The 18,960-nt window shown below is 35.1% G+C and overlaps 1 protein-coding gene across 1 annotated transcript in view; it reads right to left on the bottom strand.

The window, feature by feature from the left end:
• The window catches only part of LOC122790677, a 560,216-nt gene that overhangs the window by 352,807 nt on the left and 188,449 nt on the right, over positions 1-18,960 (bottom strand). The window contains exon 10 of the mRNA XM_044058200.1: positions 17,331-18,776. Within this exon, the coding sequence (XP_043914135.1) occupies positions 17,331-18,776 (1,446 nt within the window). The remainder of the gene's footprint in view (positions 1-17,330; positions 18,777-18,960) is intronic.

Raw genomic sequence — 18,960 nt, forward strand, 5'->3', positions numbered from 1 at the left:
ATTAGTGATTTTACTAAATATGTACCCAATTCAGGTCAGATAACTTATTTAGGTATAATACTATCTAAAGATATTAAATCTATTATATATAATAATTATAATACCTGTTTTCTTAATATACACAATCTTTTCAATACCTGGAATAATATGTTTTTTTACTATGGAGGAGAGACTTACAATTATTAAAATGATAATATTCCCCAAGATTTTATACTTAATACAATCAATAATACTTCCACCTACAAAAATAATTATCAAGAAACTGAATACACTAATGTTAAATTTTCTATGGGCACCTAATAGACCTAGGATTGCATTAAAGAAACATACTAATAGCTGGTCTCAAGGGGGTATTTCTTTTCCAGATTTTAATTTATATACTATCTCTTCTATTGTAAAAGTTATTACTTTATTAATAGATCAGTCATATGTCACAAAATGGAAAGATTATTGGGAGCTAATTAGTATGCACTTCATGAAAATCTCCTTAACACATAAAAATATGATTGTAAATAACTCCATGTTATGGTTACTAAAGGAATTTTGTACTTCACCTATTACACCTAAACATATGGTTTGTTACCCATTAAATATTATTATTAGCTATCGTAACTTTATATTCATGCACCCTAAGTATAGGGAATGGAATTTTATTATATTCCCTATAATCTATACTCAGGGTATGCTTTTGTCATCTACTTCTGAAGGAACTCATTTAGCTATAGATAATGATCTAAAGTACTGGTAACAGTTGATATCTGATAATAAAGTTAAAAATCTAGATTTCTTAAATAAAGAATTTGATCTAAGAGAAACTTGCTGGTTAGAGGTTCAGACCTTTAGACAACATCTCATTGATAGAATAGATCTAATGTCTATAACAGTTAAAGAATCTATTCCAACACTGATTGATTACTTGATATTAAATTTATAACATAAAGTTTCTGATAAAGGTAAACTTTCATACATACATAAAATTATCAGACAAGAAACTTTTTACAGTGTAGATACATACTGGAATTATTTCACTTCTATTAATGGGGACCCACCAAATCAACAAGATAAACAATATATATTGGAATCTGCCTATAGAACTACGTCTTCCATTGTCTGGAAACTTTATACATGGAAATTTTTACATAGATCTTTTTATACACCTTTGATGATGAATAAAATAAATAATAAAGATAATCTATGTAAGAGATGTAATATAGAAATTAATGCTGACTGGGCTCATATGTTTTATGACTGTATAAAATTGAAAGAATACTGGAAGTCAGTTAATGAATTTTTGCAGGCTCTTTTTACAGATAATTTCATTATTTCTAAATCTCTTATATTATTCAACACACCTGTACCTCAAAGTGTTAAAAATGTTAAGCTTCCCTTGTTATGGTCTATTCTAGCAGTGGCTAGGAAAATAATAATCAGAAATTGGATTTCAGATACACCTCCTTCATTCAATGAATTTAAAAATGTTATGAATATAGTGTGCCATATGGAAATAAACACAATTAGGTCAAGAACAACTAGAAAAACATCTTATTATATTGTATGGGATAATTTACAAAATTTGTTAAAAAAATCCTAATTTCAATAGCATGGTATTTTAGTTTAATTAATTGATCTGATTGTAGTGGATGTCTTTGTAAATACTTTAGTTGTTTTGTTGAATGTTATAATCATATCTATTTTTAATTATTTGTATAAAATTGTTATGATATTTCTCTTGTATGTTAAAACAATAAACCTGTTTTGAAAAAAAAAAACATTCCAATCTTCCCCATCTCTATGATTAAAAGCTAAACTTGTGGCTTTGGAGAAATTGGAAACCCCTTGTTTATTCTTTCTGCAGGAATTTATAGAATTTGGATAATTAGGTATAAACTTAGTCTATCTCCTTTGCAATACTTCAGCATTAATGAAAGCCAAAAAAAAAAATCAGGGGGTAAACTTTTTTCATAAATAAATCCCAGAGTTAAGAAGCTCTTTTTCAAACTTGGCATCTGAAAAAAGCCTTTAGAACCTTGCAATCTTGGCCTTTAACCAGATTTTTCTTTTGCCTTAGGAGGCGGCTGCTTGTAAAAATTTAAATAACTATTAGGAAATTATTTTCACTTAAAATGTTAGATTTCCATTTCAAGTTGAAAACATCTTTGGTTATAAGAACATCCAAACAGTCAATGTCAACAAAACATTTTTCATAAGTAAAGGTTAAACACTACCAGTGTAGTTTATGTATTTACACATTCTTTGTAAATTCCCATAGAACCAGACCCAAAATAAAATATTGTCCAAACATCTTAGGTATGCAGATATAAAAGAACTAACGTCACTGTCAAAAATATAACACTTTTCCCCACACACATAATATTCCTAAAATGGGTGCAGACAAGGCCCATATTGCTTCACAATCAAAAGAAAGTAATTCTTTAAAACAATGTCCAAACAATCTTCAAGTAATAAAATGCCATCATGTGATAGGGCCTTATCAGTCAACAGTGCTTGGTAGGACCAGTCAAAATCAGTGTCAGAACTGGTTGCAAATAAACTTATCACTAAATGCAACAGTGGCTAATTTGTACAAAATAAATCACATGAATGTTTCAGTATATGTGGCTTTCTAAAAATAAATTCTTCAGTTTCTTGTCTACTAAAATAGCTAAAAGTTTTGATTAGAACCAGAAAAAGTTGCAATAGGTCTTAATGGAGATAAGTTTGTTTTTGGTGAACCTTTGGGATTCAATAAATAGAAGAAACAAGAGGTTGACTTACCTTCAGAAAATTCATAAAATCACTGCTAAACTCCTACTCTTCATACAAACTACTCAGACACATATCTACTTTGTTGTAGGCATGATTGATTTAATTCTTTGCTACTTCTCTGTAAAATCCTCCGTATATAAAAATTCAAGCATCTTTCCATTATTCTGTTATTAGCATCTTACCTCCTTTGTCTGGTTTCATGATCTTAATGGATTTGTCAGTGGACAAAATGTGCAAAATTCTTTTCTCATCCTCTGATAGATTAAAAAATTATTTTTACATTTCCTTTCTAACTTATGAATAATGAGCTTACATAACTTCTCAAAGATGGATTGAAGGTAAAAGGGTAGCGTTAAATATACTGGACCTTTTTAGTGTTTCACTTCCATGTTTACTGTCATTGCTTGAAAAAAAGTATGTCTCAAGCTGAGTTCCTTGTGTGCAACTTGAGCTTTACTAATGCATTATTTTTGTAATTCAGGTTCTTAAGTTTATATTGGATGATAGGTGTCACGTGATTTTATTGTCTGAAGTTTTTAAAAGGTGAGTTTAACTTTTTATCGAGTTAGTTTTGATGAAGTCCACTTATGTTAAGGAACAAAAGTGCTTAACTCACTTAATAAAGGAAGTCTTGTGATCTTATTTTGCATACCATGGCATTTTTTTTTTGTTTTTATTATTGATTATATAATCTGGATCAGGGTGCAAGATAATGCCTAAATATTTTGGAAGATGATTGTACCAATTAAAAGGGAAGCCCCCATCTGAATTATGAAAAGTCTGAGCAGCTGAACTAAAAGCATATGCCTCTGATTATTTAGGCCGAGCTTTAGACCCGAGAGCCTTTGAAATTGCTAAAGAATATTCTGCAGAGTAGGGACATCTTTAAGATGTTTTGCAAAATGACCACACATTTGTTTGCATAAAACAGTGCATTGGTCTTGATTCCATTGACATCCTATTTATCAATTGTCCATAGACTACTAATCACTCTACTGAGTGGTTCTAGGGCTAAGAGGAAGGGGGAGAATGGGCAGCCCTGGCATGTCTTTTTCTGCAGGAAGAAGGTATGGGTGGGGGAGTTATTAAATCCAACACTGCTGCCTTAGGTTCATTATACAGTACTTGCAGTGATCCGATAAACATCTGGGAAATTTTAAATGTTGAGCAGACACCTGAGGTAGGACCAACTGATGGAGTCGCAGGCCTTTTCAAAATCCAGAAACAAAGCTGCAGCAGGTTCTGGGAAAGTCCCGAGGCCTTGCATGTATAGGCTTAGTGCCCTAACAGGATCACAACTCAATCTCCTTTTAATAAAGCTAGCCTGGGTTTGTAAGATTAAGTTAGGAATAATAATAAGAAGTCTGTTAACCAAACTCCTTGCATAAATTTTAATATATGTATTTAGCAAAGAAATGGATCTATAATTCTCCTCATATCTAGCTTCTTTGTTAGGCTTTTGAGAGACTTTATAATGTATCAAGTAGATGACTTCATGAAATTTTTTACTAAAAAAAAAACTTTTTTTACTTGCTGCTTATATACATATTACTAAGAACAAAAGGAACTTTTTTTTACTTAGAGTTTATTCTTCACTTTCTTTATTATCTTTATAAACATTAATGAAAAATTGGAACATTATAATTTTCAGTTCACAACCAGTTTAAAACAATCCACAAACTTCCAGTCATTTTTTCTTTACTCATCTTCTTGTAGAAGCCTAGTTCTGATATCCAAATTGCATCTTTCCTATTTTCAGATTCTTGTTGCAACACTTCATCTTCTCTATCACCCAGCCTCTGTCTCTGGTTCCAATGTACTTCTTGTTTTTCTCATCAGCTCCAGTTAATCGATTTACTTTGGAGCGTTGGAAAAGGTTTTACTGGCAAGTTCTGTGACATTGTTAGTGGAATGAAAAGCAGAATGCCTTTCAACCTCCTGGCTCACTTTTTGTGGTTAAACGTTTTATTTCCTCCTTTAGGTGATGCTACTATTGCTAATGCTTTCTTCCCCAATTCTCTATAAAATGTAAATGGCCTGTTGACATGTCAGAGTATTATTTTGTGAAGAAAACACTGTACTCTGCATGTTTATTGTCCCCCCCTTTTCAGTTTCTGTAAATGTTTAGGGTTTCTAAAATCATGACTGGAATGGGTCCCATTTCTATGACAGGGTGCAATTAAAATTCATAAATCAGTTTTGCTTTGCTGTTTGATATTTGCCAAGAAGGTTCTTCTTAGCATCCACAATATACACAGAATCTCCACCTTCTATAGTTGATATGACAATGTCTGTATCAGTAACATACGCAAGCATGCTTGCAAATTGTTTTTGTTAGCCCTGCTGATCCTTCTAGAATAGGAACCCTCTAGATGTCTTTATTCCACACTGCCCCACACTCTACTCGCACATTTTCATATTTTATAACTTTACTTCTCACAGACATTATAGCTGCTTGGTATTCATCCTTCAATAATTAATGCCACTTTTTCAACTACATCTAGGTTTCTTGTTTCTACTTTGAGTGTTGGTACTTGGTGATATTGTGATCATTAACTTCTTCTGATTCAATAATGTTTGTAGTTAATTTATCCAATGCTTCCCAACTACTTGAACACAGTAATGTTTGCAGAACCCCAGTATAACAATTGTGCCAAATCTCTTTGCCTTGAAGTATAGAGGCCCCCCTCAGTACATCACAGCCAGCAACAACATATGCAACTGTATCTGGTTCTATACTTAAGAAGCTATACTGTATCTCCCACTTTTTATACAGATTGTGCTGAGCAGTATGAGTGCACTTCACTGTTTTGAGCTGCAGTCACTACACTTTCATGTTGTGGTTTAAACTAGCCTCTCCCTAGCCATTCATGAATCAAATCATGATCAACATGTAGCTGCCCAAGGGGTTCTTTATACTTATCACTATAACTGTGGGCCTTCTAGTTTCTTTTTCTTCTTACCCATGATCTTTACAAACAATTTCTGTTACTATCAATTTTTGGACACTTCTGGCTTGATTTCCATACCAACTACTTTTCAAAATGCTTCTGGTATTCTGAGTGAGGATATCACCATAGATTTGTATTCTTCATGATTTACAGTACTTACTATGTTTCAATCTGATGACAGCAAACATGATTGCAGACCTTTACATATTACCATGCATTTTCTATAAGAATGGAAAAACTTTGTTTTCCTGTGTAACTGATCCTGCACTTCAGGCCAATCAACCACATCAAAGCTGTAAGCTAGAACAGGAAAAACAAGCTGATTTATAGCTTGAACTTTATTCTGAGATGTCAAGGCTGTTTTCAATATTAGTTTTGTCATTTGAATAGTCAGAGGGCATCTCCTGGATCTGCTAAAGTGATTTTGTACTCTGTATCATCTGCTATGGCTTTGTTTGGCAATTGATGTTTTTTGGTTTCATATAATTTTTTTTCATTATATTCCTGTTTGTTGCCATGACAAAAATTGGTTCTCAGAGAACGGCTAATACATGGAAAAGACTACCAAATTACATTAAAACAAGCACTAGTTTAGATATTTTATGAATAACATGGACTCTCTTATTTCGGGAATTTTTGCTTTGTTATACTGGCAGGCGAGAAGGGCATTATTGCCAGTGCCTGAAATATTTGTATGTATGCATGCATGATTGAGTTTTGCAGTAAATGCAAATGCTGTTTGCATCATTTCCAGTACAGAATTTATATGTTGCTGAAAGGAAAATAATTACTCCACAGGATGGGTTTTGTGGTCACTTTTAAGGGGAAGTTTATTTTTTCTGTTGTTATTCAGGCTGGTGTCAGTTTGGTATAGAAGTAATTTTTACTCGAGGCTAAATCATTGCACAAAGTGGCAATACCTGCACAAGATGTCAATACCTTTATTAAGAATGTAGTGTAGGTATACTATACAGATCTGTGACTTTCCTGTTAGGAATCTATTTGTTTATCTCAGTTGCTCTTGCTGGTACATCATTCCATTTCATATCATATCCTCTAATGTTAGCATTTCTTACTTTTCTTTAACTCTATCTATTTAGCATATATGTTGCATCGAACAGAATCTTTGTGGATACGTCTCCAAAATGTATTGCTTTATTATACTTTGGATGGCAATACTGCTGTTACTTTATTTCCCAACTCCTTGTAAAATGTTATTTTGAGTATCAATGAATGTACTAACTTCTCTGTTTATATTCAGAGTTTTTTTTTTTGCTTGTTTTTTGTTGCTTCTGACAATAATGATGAGTCTAAAGCTGTTTTGAGATCTTGTTTTATCATGTCTATCTTCCTATGAATCTTTCCCCTTTTCTATATTCCTCTAGTAGATTATTCTTGTTTTAGCTGCTTTAAAGTCCTCTGTAATTAATATTCCCAGAGTGGCATACTACTTGTTTTTCGTTTTCTTTATTATTCTGCAGTGTTGTGGTGACACTATCACAGTAGTGCATGTTATTTTATTTATTTAACATTTGATGACCAGGAAAGTCCGACTAGGACAAAGCCTATTTTCAGCACAAGCCCAGGGAAAAATCCTCCAGACGCATGTCTTTGGAATGTGGAAGGAAACCGGAGTACCCGGAGGAAACCCATGTGAATGCAGGAAGGACATGCAGACTCAGAAGGCACCCCAGTCAAGAATCAAACCGGACAACCTCTTGCTGTGAAGAGACATTAACCACTGCACCAGGATATATTTATATCTGCCTTTCTTATTTTTACTTTTTCCAGCTGTTTAGGGTGCTGAATACCTTAATAGGAATGGACCCATAAGTCAAGGTACAATTGAAGTTCACGAAACTTGTTCAAACTTTGATGTTTGCCAAGTGTGTTATTCTCAGCATCCTAAACATTTGGAGAAACTGAAAATGGCAGAATAAGAGTAATAGAGAAGTTACCTGTAATGGCAATTATTTTTATTAGTGTTGTTGCTGCTGTTACTATTGAAACAATGGAACTAGCTGGCTTATTTTCTCTGTGTTCCAACTTGCTACCACCCCCCTTTTTCAAATGTCTCCAGAAGTTTAAGGTTTCAAATAAAGTGACAGTAATAAACTCGATTCCAGAGTTAGGGTACAATTAAAGTTTATGAAATTAGTATGATTTAATCTTTGATGTTTGCCAAGAGTGCTTTTCTCAGCACCCACAATATACCTAGAATTACCTATTGCTGTAGTTCATATGGAATTATATGCACATTAGCATATTTCATTAAAGCCCGATTTTTTTTTTTTAACAGTTTTTTTTTTTTTAACACTGGTGCTCCTACTACTACTACTACTGGAGAAATATGGGTGTATTTATTCCCCATTGCTCTAGTTTTTGCTTATAATGTCATGGTATTTTGTGACATTGTGGCCGATTCCAAAATACTTGCTCTCAGTGATTTACTGTAGTGTAAGCCTGTTTTACAAATAGGTCTTATAATGGAGTAAGCTGCTTACAACAACAGCAAGCCTTCTGGAACTGGGGCAGGCTTTCACCAGAGTAAGCAGAATAATTGTAGATTGTGTAGTGTAGACAGTGTAGATTGGAGTCTGGCCCCATTATGTCTTTCATTACACAGGACACCAACTGCTAGGTATAGGTTCAGAGATGATTACTTTGCATCAATTCCACTATATGATTCATATATTGTCAGAGATCAAGTTATTGGTCTGTAGATCTTCAAATGGCTTGCAGGTTCAATCTTATAGAGGAGTATGTTTTTCCTATTGTTAACCAGGTTGGTGTCTGTTCGGGTTATGCATATAAGCAATTTTTAGTTAGGGCTATTTTATGAAAAGCTGTTAACACCTTTAACCAGCTGTTGGATAAATCTGGACCCAGGCTTTTCCTTTTAAAATTTTTGAATGCTGTTTCAGGTTCACTGGTTGTTACTTCTTCGCATTTCATATAATTTCTATCAAAGCTTCTTTGTGTTTCTTTTAACTCTATAAATTTGGCATCTTTATGTTTAACAGTCCGTTCATAAATGCTTCTCAAAAATGTACTTTTTGGATGGTGTTGCTATTGCTTGTACTATGTTTTACAGTTCTGTATAAACCTTTTCAGGTTATCAATGAATTACTTGTTTAGTACTTCCGTTTTATATTTATCTACATATCTTCTAAGATTTTCTCTTTCTGGTATATTTAGTTTATTACTGGAAATAGTCTTCGATAAATCCTGGTCTGTTTTAATCCTCAGCTGTTTTTACCACATCCTGGTCTGTTTTAATCCTGTATGCTGTTTTTACCACATCCTGGTCTGTTTTAATCCTGTATGTTGTTTATTACATCCTGGTCTGTTTTAATCCTGTATGTTGTTTTTACCACATCCTGGTCTGTTTTAATCCTGTATGTTGTTTTTACCACATCCTGGTCTGTTTTAATCCTGTATGTTGTTTTTACCACATCCCAGTCTGTTTTAATCCTCAGCTGTTTTTACCACATCCTGGTCTGTTTTAATCCTGTATGTTGTTTTTACCACATCCTGGTCTGTTTTAATCCTGTATGTTGTTTTTACCACATCCTGGTCTGTTTTAATCCTGTATGTTGTTTTTACCACATCCTGGTCTGTTTTAATCCTGTATGTTGTTTTTACCACATCCTGGTCTGTTTTAATCCTGTATGTTGTTTTTACCACATCCTGGTCTGTTTTAATCCTGTATGTTGTTTTTACCACATCTATCTTACTACGAAATTTTGATAATTTGTTCCTTTTCCTGTATTACTCTTATTCTGCCATTTTCAGTTTCTCCAAATGTTTCTAATACCATGACAGAAAAGGTCCCCTTTCCTAACCCATGGTACAAAAAGAATGAAATGTGTATTTCTTCAGTCTTTGAAGCTGGCCAAGAATGCTCATCTTAGCACTTGCAATATATCTAGAATATATCTAGAATTGCCTCCTCCTGCAATTCATATGGAGTTACATGTTGTTCTTCTTTCGGCTTTTCCCGGTTAGGGGTCATCACAGTGGAACTCCGGTCCGCTAATGATTGGCAGTAGATTTTTTTACGAGTGCCGAGATGCCAGCTCGACGCCCAACCTTCAGTGAAGGCACATGTACTGGTTGCATATTTAAGTCAGATTCTGCTTTTTTTTTTAATTAGTTCTGTTCCTGCTATTGGAACTGTCTGGGTATCTTTATTCCACATTGTTTTCACTTCTGCTTACAAATACTGGTCCCTGTCTTTTTTAAAATTTTCCAAGTCATTTTGGGTTTCTAATAACATGACTGGAATGAATACCATTCCTAAGTCAAAGTATGACTAAAGTTCATGAAATTAGTATTGTTTCAATCTTTGATGTTAGCCAAGTGCCCTTCACAGCACCTGCAATGTGTCCAGTAATGAGTCCTTCTGCAATTCATATGGAGCCGTGACCTAATCTGTTAAGTAGACAGCTTAATGGGTTAAGGGCAAGACAAAAGGGCAGTGGTGACAAAGAGTTACCTGGAATATCCTCCTTTGAATTTTTATCCCTGGAATAATAATTTATTTTTTACCATGGCTTAATTGCAAAGTGGTTTGCCACTGTTTCATGGCTGCTGTAATGTAATCAATCAGAGGAGGTTGTATCTTACACTTTTGTAATCGCTCTTATCCATGAATGTGGGATACTGTCAGATGTGTTTTTGTACTCTATCCATGCCATACTTAGATTCTTCCCTTTTTACAGTTCTACATTATGACTAACAACAAAGGATCTTTTGTTCTATGACTTTCTTTTGTTGCCCCTTTGTTCTATGCCATGACTGACTTTCTTCTTTCGGCTTTTCCAGGTTAGGGGTTGCCACAGTGGATCACCTGTCTGCTCATGATTGGCAGTGGAGTTTTACAGTGTCGAGTTGCCAGCCCGGTGCCCAACCTTCCACAGAAGGCACACTCACACCTAGGGCCAATTTTGAGTGTCCAATCCACTTGCAGCATGTCTTTGGGATGTGGGAGGAAACCGGAGCACCCGGAGAAAACCCACGCGACCACAGGGAGGACATGCAGACTCTGCACAGAAGACACCCCAGCCGAGGATCGAACCGGAGAACCTCTTGCTGTGAGGCAGCAATGCTAACCACTGCACCACTGTGGCCGCCCCCATGACTGACTTTCTTCTAAATGACTATAAACTCAGTCAGCATCAATTCCAGTGTTACAGTTTATACATCATTGGAAGGTAAGTCATTGGTCTATAGCTTTTAGGATAGCTTGCAGTTTCGCTCTTAAGTAGGAGTATTGTTTTTCCTGCTGTTAAATAGGTCGGTGTCTGTTCAGGGTGCACATATAAATATTTCTTATTCGTGGCTAAATCTTCTTGTAAAGATGTTAATATTTTATCCAGAAGTTAGGGACTGCATCTAGGACTGGGGTTTTCCAGTTAGGAGCTTTTCTTAACTTTATTTTAATTTCTAAGAATGTTACTTCAACCCATTTCATATCCTGTACATTTGAGCTACTTATTCTTATTACTTCTACCCATTCAGCATCTTTGTTATGTTCCACAAGATGTTCATAGATATTCCTCCAAAATTTAGCCATTTCTTTTTTTGGTGGTGTTTCAATTCCTTTCGCCTCGTTTCCCAATTCTCTACAAAACTTTTTTGGGTCATCAATTACTTATTTTGCACTTTTCCTTTATATTTATCTGAATATCTTCTAAGTTTTTCTGCCTGTGCTGATATTTTTAGTTTATTATTTGTGATAGTGCACGATAGGTCCTGATCAGTTCTGATATTGTGCATTTCTTTTATCACGTTTATCTGAGTATTTTTGTTGATCTGTGCCCCCTACTATACCCTTATAACAGTGGCACTTCTTGTCTTAATTGCGTTATAGTTTTCTCTAGTTGATACTTCCATGATGGCATTTGATTTCTCCCCTTCCTTTCCATTACTGCCCTGTGTTTTGTGATAAAACTTTATCTGTTATTAATTTAGCCGCACAGTAATGTATCCTATTTACTTCTGTTGTATCACATGAATTTCTAGGAACAGTCTTAACTACTGTGTTCATTTGTTTTATCAAACTTTTTTAACTTTTTAGGTTTAATTGATTTTCTGTAGTCTGTTTCTTTTATGATCTTATATGTCTATCCTTCTCTATTAAATCAAGCAACTATTCTCTTAGATCATTTTCTTCTAAACTGAGGGCATATTCTTTGTTCTCCAGTTCTCACAGGCATTCTACAGAAAGTTCTAGAGCATCTTCCTGTGCCTCATTCTCTTCAGTCTTAGCCTGTGTCATCAGTTGCTCCTTCACATGGAAAATCACTGGCCGATCACTCCACAACATTGACTACATCAGAGTTGCCACTGTTTCCTGTTCCTTCTCTTGCAGTGCAACTCTAATGGAACGTTTGTACTGTGCAAGGCTCCAAAGAATCTTCATATGGCAACTGATGAGATGTGTCCCACTCCACTGGTTTCTCCTTAATTTGGAGATCCATTGCTCTATCCTGCTGTCATGTTATCAGAGTTAGAATTTCTACACTAAATCCTTCATTTTGCAGGTACTCCATAACCTTAGTTTCTAATTATTTAACTTCTCCATTACTAATCCTCTTTTCTACTTTTCCTCTTTGTTTTCTTATTTTTTGTATTGTAAAATTTTCCACATCCAGATGCCTTTGCCTGCATTTCTCCTCGAATACCTTTGGTGCTGCTTTTTTTGTATTCATTAATTTGGTTTTCTCGTTTGCAAAAATATTGCACCATATCGGATCTCTTATCTCGCTTTCTTTCCCTTGCCCATATTTCCTTTTAATATGTTTCAAAAATATCTATTTTGTTCTTTATATTTTCAGACTTCCTCATTGGCTTCTTCTTCCAAAGAGCCCAAAGTTCCTTGGCCTGTATAATGTTTTTCATAAATCTGTTCTAATAATGAACATATATTTTTATTTGATGCTTTTCACAGTTTTTCTTGTGCAAGTATTTTTCTTTCCTGTAATTTCTCTTTTAATCTTTTATACATCTTCTATCTGGAAATTCTGAGCTTCTTGCATAATAGTAATAATTCATAATTTCTTTCTTATCCTCAATAGTCCACTTTACCGTCTTTATGGTTCTTTTTTGGCCTATCAGTTTTTGTGAACTACTACGTCCTTCTACAACAGGTGGGCCATTATGTCCCTTTTTTAATTTTTACAAGTGTTTTGGGTTTCTAATACCATGACAGGAACAGACCCCATTTCTAAGTCAAAGTATTATTAAAGTTCATGAAATTAGTATCATTTCAATCTTTGATGTCAGCCAGAAGTGCTCTTGTCAGCACCTTTAATGTGCCCAGTAGTGACTCCTTTTGCAATTCGTATTTAGTTATAAGTATTGGCAACATATCTAAGGATGACTGCAAATTCTTTTTTATAAGACTCATTGCTCCTTCTACTACTGGAACTTCTGACATTAGTATATCACAACCAGCAACAAGATGTGCAACTGTTTCCATTTCTGTTTTATAAAACCTACATTTGTCCGTTTCTCCCACATGTTAAATGAACTTTGTAAACTAACGTGTACATAGTCCACTATCTTGGGCAGCCAATATCAACCTTTCATCTTTTGGTTTACATTCACCTCTTCTCTACCATTTGTGCATTCGATCCTGACAACATGAGGTTGTTCCAAGAGTTTTTATACTTGCAACTATATTTATGCATTTTCTCACATTTCTTGCCTTCCCATCTTATCCTTCACCCTATATTCTTTCCTTTGTTTTTTGGCACATTCAGTTGCTGACTGATTTTTATCTACTTCTGGTTTGATTTCCATTCCCACTTGATGCCGATATGCTTTTGCTAAACTAAGCATGGAAGTCATCTTAGACTTGTTCGCCTTATGTTTCAAAACTTTCACTACTTTTGGGTCTTGTGAGGTCAGCAGATATGTATGCAATCTCACTATAGCAGATATGTAATCAATTTCGAGGCGGGAATATATATATATATATATAAACACTTGTAGTCCAAACAATGGCAGGTAGTTCCAGTGTAAAAAACTCTTCTTTATTCAACCACAGATGTATAAGCGCTTTCACAGATAAGTTCTGCTTCTTCAGATACAAATGCATGCTGTCTACTATGTATCTTGTATACCTTGAGCAAACTAATCAAGTCACAATCATCTTAAAGAAACATCCTTCATTAAGTAAAAATATTCAGTTCAAGGTATATACGATACATAGTAGACAGCATGCATTTGTACCTGAAGAAGCAGAAGTTATCTGTGAAAGCACTTATATAGCTGTGGCTGAATAAAGAGTTTTTTACACTGGAACTACCTGCCATTTTTTGGACTACAAGTGTTTTTCATTTAATTGCAGTTTTTTTTACTTGATATATATATATATATATATATATATATATATATATATATATATATATATATATAGTCTTGGTACACTGATTTTTATAAATCTTTTGATGAGCATGAAGCATCTTTGTTTTCCTGTCCAAAATATCCAACACATTTTGGGGCCTGTCAATCACTCCAAAACAGTAAGTTAGGACAGGAAGAGCAAATTGGTTTATAGCTTGGACTTTGCTCCTAAATGTCAATGCTGCTTTTAGTAAGTCTTCTAAAATATTCCCAAGTTTTATTTGCATTTGTTCATGTTTTATTGTTGATCCTTCATTTCCCAAATAGTTATACACTCCTTCTTGCTCAAGTTCTTTTGTATCACATTCCTGTCCCAAAGTGATGTTTTCTTGGTGTTGCAGCTTTCCTGCTTTAAAGGTTGCTTTTGTACATTTATCAAGACCAAATGACATTCTTATATCATCTGAAAAAAGTTTAACCACTTACAGTTGTGTTTTCAGTTCCTCATCTGATGAGCTATACAATTTTAAATCTTCTACAAAAAGAAGATTAGAAATATTTACACTTTGTTGTTTGCTAGGAGCCAAATTATGTCATTGTGTGAATGGTGTGTTGACCTATCAGATAAAGGTGACCTGAAAAACACCAACTGTATTCAGTACATTTAGATGGCTTCTTCCAGTTTAATTTCTCCAAATGTTTTGGGTTTCTACTACAATGACAAAAATGGACCTCCACTGTCAAGTTGTGGTACGATTAGAATTCATAGGGTGGCATGATTAATGTTCATGAAATGCCAGGGTGGCATCATTAAAATTCAAGACACGCTAGGGTAGCCTGATTAGAATTCATGAAATGCCAGGTCTGCCACATTATTGTGCCTCTCAGTATACAGGTCATCTGCCATGAGGGTATCATGCACAGGAGCAAGATGTGTGATTGTTTCCAGCTCTGTTCTACAGAACCTGCATTTGTCTGTTTCTCCCATGTTTTCAGTGGACTTTGTAAGCCTTTGTGTATGTAGTCCACTATCCTGGGCCACCATTTGTAGCCTTTCATCTTCTGTTTCAATTCACCTCTTCTTAACCATTCCTGTCTCAAATCTTGGTCAACAAGAGGTTGTTCCAGGAGATCTCTGCGCTTGCCACTATATTTATGGATTTTCTGTTTTTCCTTCTCATCTGATCCTTTTGATCTTTTACCTTATATTCTTTTTTTTTTTTTGCACACTCAGTTGCTGTATGATTTTTGTCTACTTCTTGTTCGATCACCATTCCTATTTGACACCAAAATGCTAGACTAAGTAAAGATGACATCTTAGACTTCTTCTCATGTTTTAAAGCTTTCACTGTGTTTGGAACTGATGACGTCAGCAGATGCATATATAGTCCGCAACTGCAAATCTACACATGTAGTCAGTTTCAAGGAGGCCCGTACCTCCTTCAGAGCGAGGAATTTATAGTCGTGGTATACATTGATTTTTATATCAATTAAAAAGCATGAAGTATTTTTCTTGTTTTCATGTCTAGCTGATCCAGTACTTTTTGGGGCCAATCTGTCATCCCAAAACTGTACGTTACAAGAGGAAGAGTAACTTGATTTGCACTTTATTTCTAGCCATCAGGGCAGTTTTCAACATTCATTAGTTTCAGCCTCTTGAAGTATTCCTTACTGACCTTTATTGCTGATCCTTCATCAATTCCCAAAATATTTATACACGCCGGCCTGCTCATGTTCCTTTATATCACATTCCTATCCCAAGTTGATAATTTTTTGTTTGCTGCATTCTTTCTTTTTTTAAATGTTGCTTTTGTACATTTATCAAGACCAAATGTCATTCTTATACTGAGAAAGTTTTAACCATTTATAGTTGTGCTTTCAACTCCTCATCTGATGAACTCAATAGTTTTAAGTCATCCACAAAAAGTAGATGAGAAGTCCTTAAACGAGGCTGGTTTCTGAGGGCCAAATTGTTACCACAACCTAATCTGTTTAGTACACAGCTTAATGGATTAACAGCAAGATAAAACAGCAGCAGTGACACAGAATCACCCTGGAATACCCCCTTTGATTTTCTTTTAACCCTATGATAATAATTTGCCCTTTGTCATGGTTCATTGCCACTGTTTCATGGTCATTGCCATGTAACGGATCAATGAAGGGTGTATCTTAGACACGTGTAAGCATTTCTTAATCCATGAAGGTGGGATGCTATCAAATGCCGTTTTGTAATCTATCCATGCCATACTCAGACTCTTCCCCATTTTACAACTCTCTGTTAAGACTATTTAACAACAAATGATCCTTTGTTCCATATGACTTTCTTTTCTTACCTTGTTTTCTCTTGCCATAATTGATGTTTTTTTCTAAATTACTATAAATAATTCTGGTATATAATTTGTATATTTTCAGAAGGCAAGTTGTTAGCCTATAGTTCTAAAGGTTTACTCTTAAGGAAGCCCATGTTTTTTCATATTGTTGACCAGGTGTCTGTTCAGGATATGAATACAAATAATTTTCAGACTAAATCTTTGCGTAAATATGTTAATACCTTCTGACAGAAGTTAGGCTCTGCATCTGAACCTAGGCTTTTCCTGTGATGAGCTTTTCTTAATGTTCTTTCCATTTTTCTGGCTGTTGCTTTCTCCCATTTCATATCCTCTACCTAAGACCTTCTTACCATTTCTTTCAGCTCTTCCATCCAATCTCTTTCAAAAATGCTTTTCCAAAATAAACTTACTTCCTTAAATGGTTTTGCTATTGCTTTTCACAGATCTCTTTAAAATCTTTTTGGAAAAACAATGAATTGTCTGTTTGCTTTGTTTTGTATTTACCTACATACCTTCTAAGTTTTTATGCTTGTGTTCATATTTTAGTTTATTATTGGAAATACTATTAGCTAAATCCCAGCCTGTTTTAATATTGTGTGTTGTTTTTGTCACACCTATCTTTCTTACAAGGTTTGATGATCTGTTCCCCTTTTCTGCATTCTTCCTTGCTGCCTTTTTCAATTCCTACAAATATTTTGGATTTCTAATAACATGACAGGAACGGACACCATTCCTAAATCAGCGACAATAAGAGGTCATGAAATTAGTATTGCTTCATTCGTTGATGTTAGGCAACAATGTTCTTCTCAGCAATGGCAATGTACCCATTTCAAATGGGGTTGTGTGTATTGACAGCATATTTAAGTACAATTGTAATTTTTTCCTTTATTCGTCCCGTTGCTTGTACTGTCTATGAGTATCTTTTATTCTGTGTTGCTCTCCTTTCTGCTTGCCAATCCTGTCATTTTCCTTGTGTGAACAGTCTGATGACCTATTAGATGACTGCGACGTGAAAAACACTTACTGCATTTAGTACATTTATATGGCTTCTTCCCTGAGTGAACGACCAGATGAAATACCACATCACTGTTCCGTAAAAAACACTTACTGCACTCAGGACATTTATATGGTCTCACCCCCTTGTGAGTATTTCTATGATACAGGAGACCACTCCTTCCTCTATAACACTTATTGCATTCAGGACATTTATATCGTTTTTCTCCCGTGTGAACCTTTTGATGTTTTAGTAACTCAGTCATCTGTATGAAACCCTTCTTACAAACGGTACATTTATATGTTTTCACACCGGTGTGAGTGACCTGATGACGTATCATATATCTTCTCTCTGAAAAGCACTTACTGCATTCAGCACATTTATATGGTTTTGCCCCCGTGTGAACTCGTTGGTGTTTTCTGAGATACTGCTTTTGTGTAAAACACTTGCTACATTCAGCACATTTATATGGTTTCTCCCCCGTGTGAACTCGGTAATGGAGTCTAAGGTGTTGTTTACGTGCAAAACACTTACTACATTCAGGACATTTATATTTTTTTTCCACTGGCTTAGTATTCCCTGCGTGAATAGCCTGATGGTGGATCAGCTGACTAGGCCAGTTAAACTGCTTACTGCATTCAGTGCATTTATGTGGCCTCTCACCCGTGTGAACTCGTTGATGGATTCTGAGGTTTTGTCTTTCACTAAAACATTTACCACATTCAGAACATTTATATGGTTTCTCACCTGTGTGTACACGTCTATGGATGACAAGTGATGGTTTTCTGTGCAAAGCTCTTACTACATTCAGCACACTTGTATGGTTTTTCTCCAGTGTGAACTCGTTGATGGAGACGGAGGTAGGCTTTCTGTGCAAAACACTTGCTACATTCATCACATTTATATGGTTTCTCTCCTGTGTGAGCTCGTTATGGAGTCTGAGGTATCGTTGATCTGTAAAACACTTGCTACATTCACAACAATTATATGGTTTCTCTGTTGTGTGAGATCTTGTATGAATTACTGCACTTTTCTGTAAACTAAAACTTGTGTTAGATTCTGACTTCTTCTTGCAGTTATGTCCTGAGTGGTGCAGTTGTACAGCAAGGGACTGATGATTGTCAGAGTCCTTCACACGCTGAGCACACTCCACTATGTTCTTTGTGGGGTGATGTAAGGGCAGTGTTTCCCTGTTACACTCAGGGCTTCTGCTGCAGTTATGTCCTGAATTATGGTGCGCAGTAGTCAGGAGATGAAGCTTGTCAGAGACCATCACAGACTGAGTGCACTGCTGCAAGTTCTTCGATAGCTGATGTAACTGGGGTGTTCCAAGTGATGTCTGCTGACTGAAATTCACACTGAAATCTGTGCTTCCGATACCTAAAATCAAATGAATCAAGATTTTATTTTTTCACCTAAAGCAGAACATGTGCAATGTTTAGCCGTTTTACAATATTATGGACTTTTCTGTTTACAAAGTTATTTTATTCTACTCTAACAGAATTACTAAAATAAAATACATTTTGACTGTTTGTTTAACTGAACTAGGTCCTTGCTGGATGCC

This window comes from Protopterus annectens, chromosome 16.part0 (genome assembly GCF_019279795.1).
Source record: "Protopterus annectens isolate FY-2018-M chromosome 16.part0, PAN1.0, whole genome shotgun sequence".
Lineage (NCBI taxonomy): Eukaryota > Metazoa > Chordata > Ceratodontiformes > Protopteridae > Protopterus > Protopterus annectens.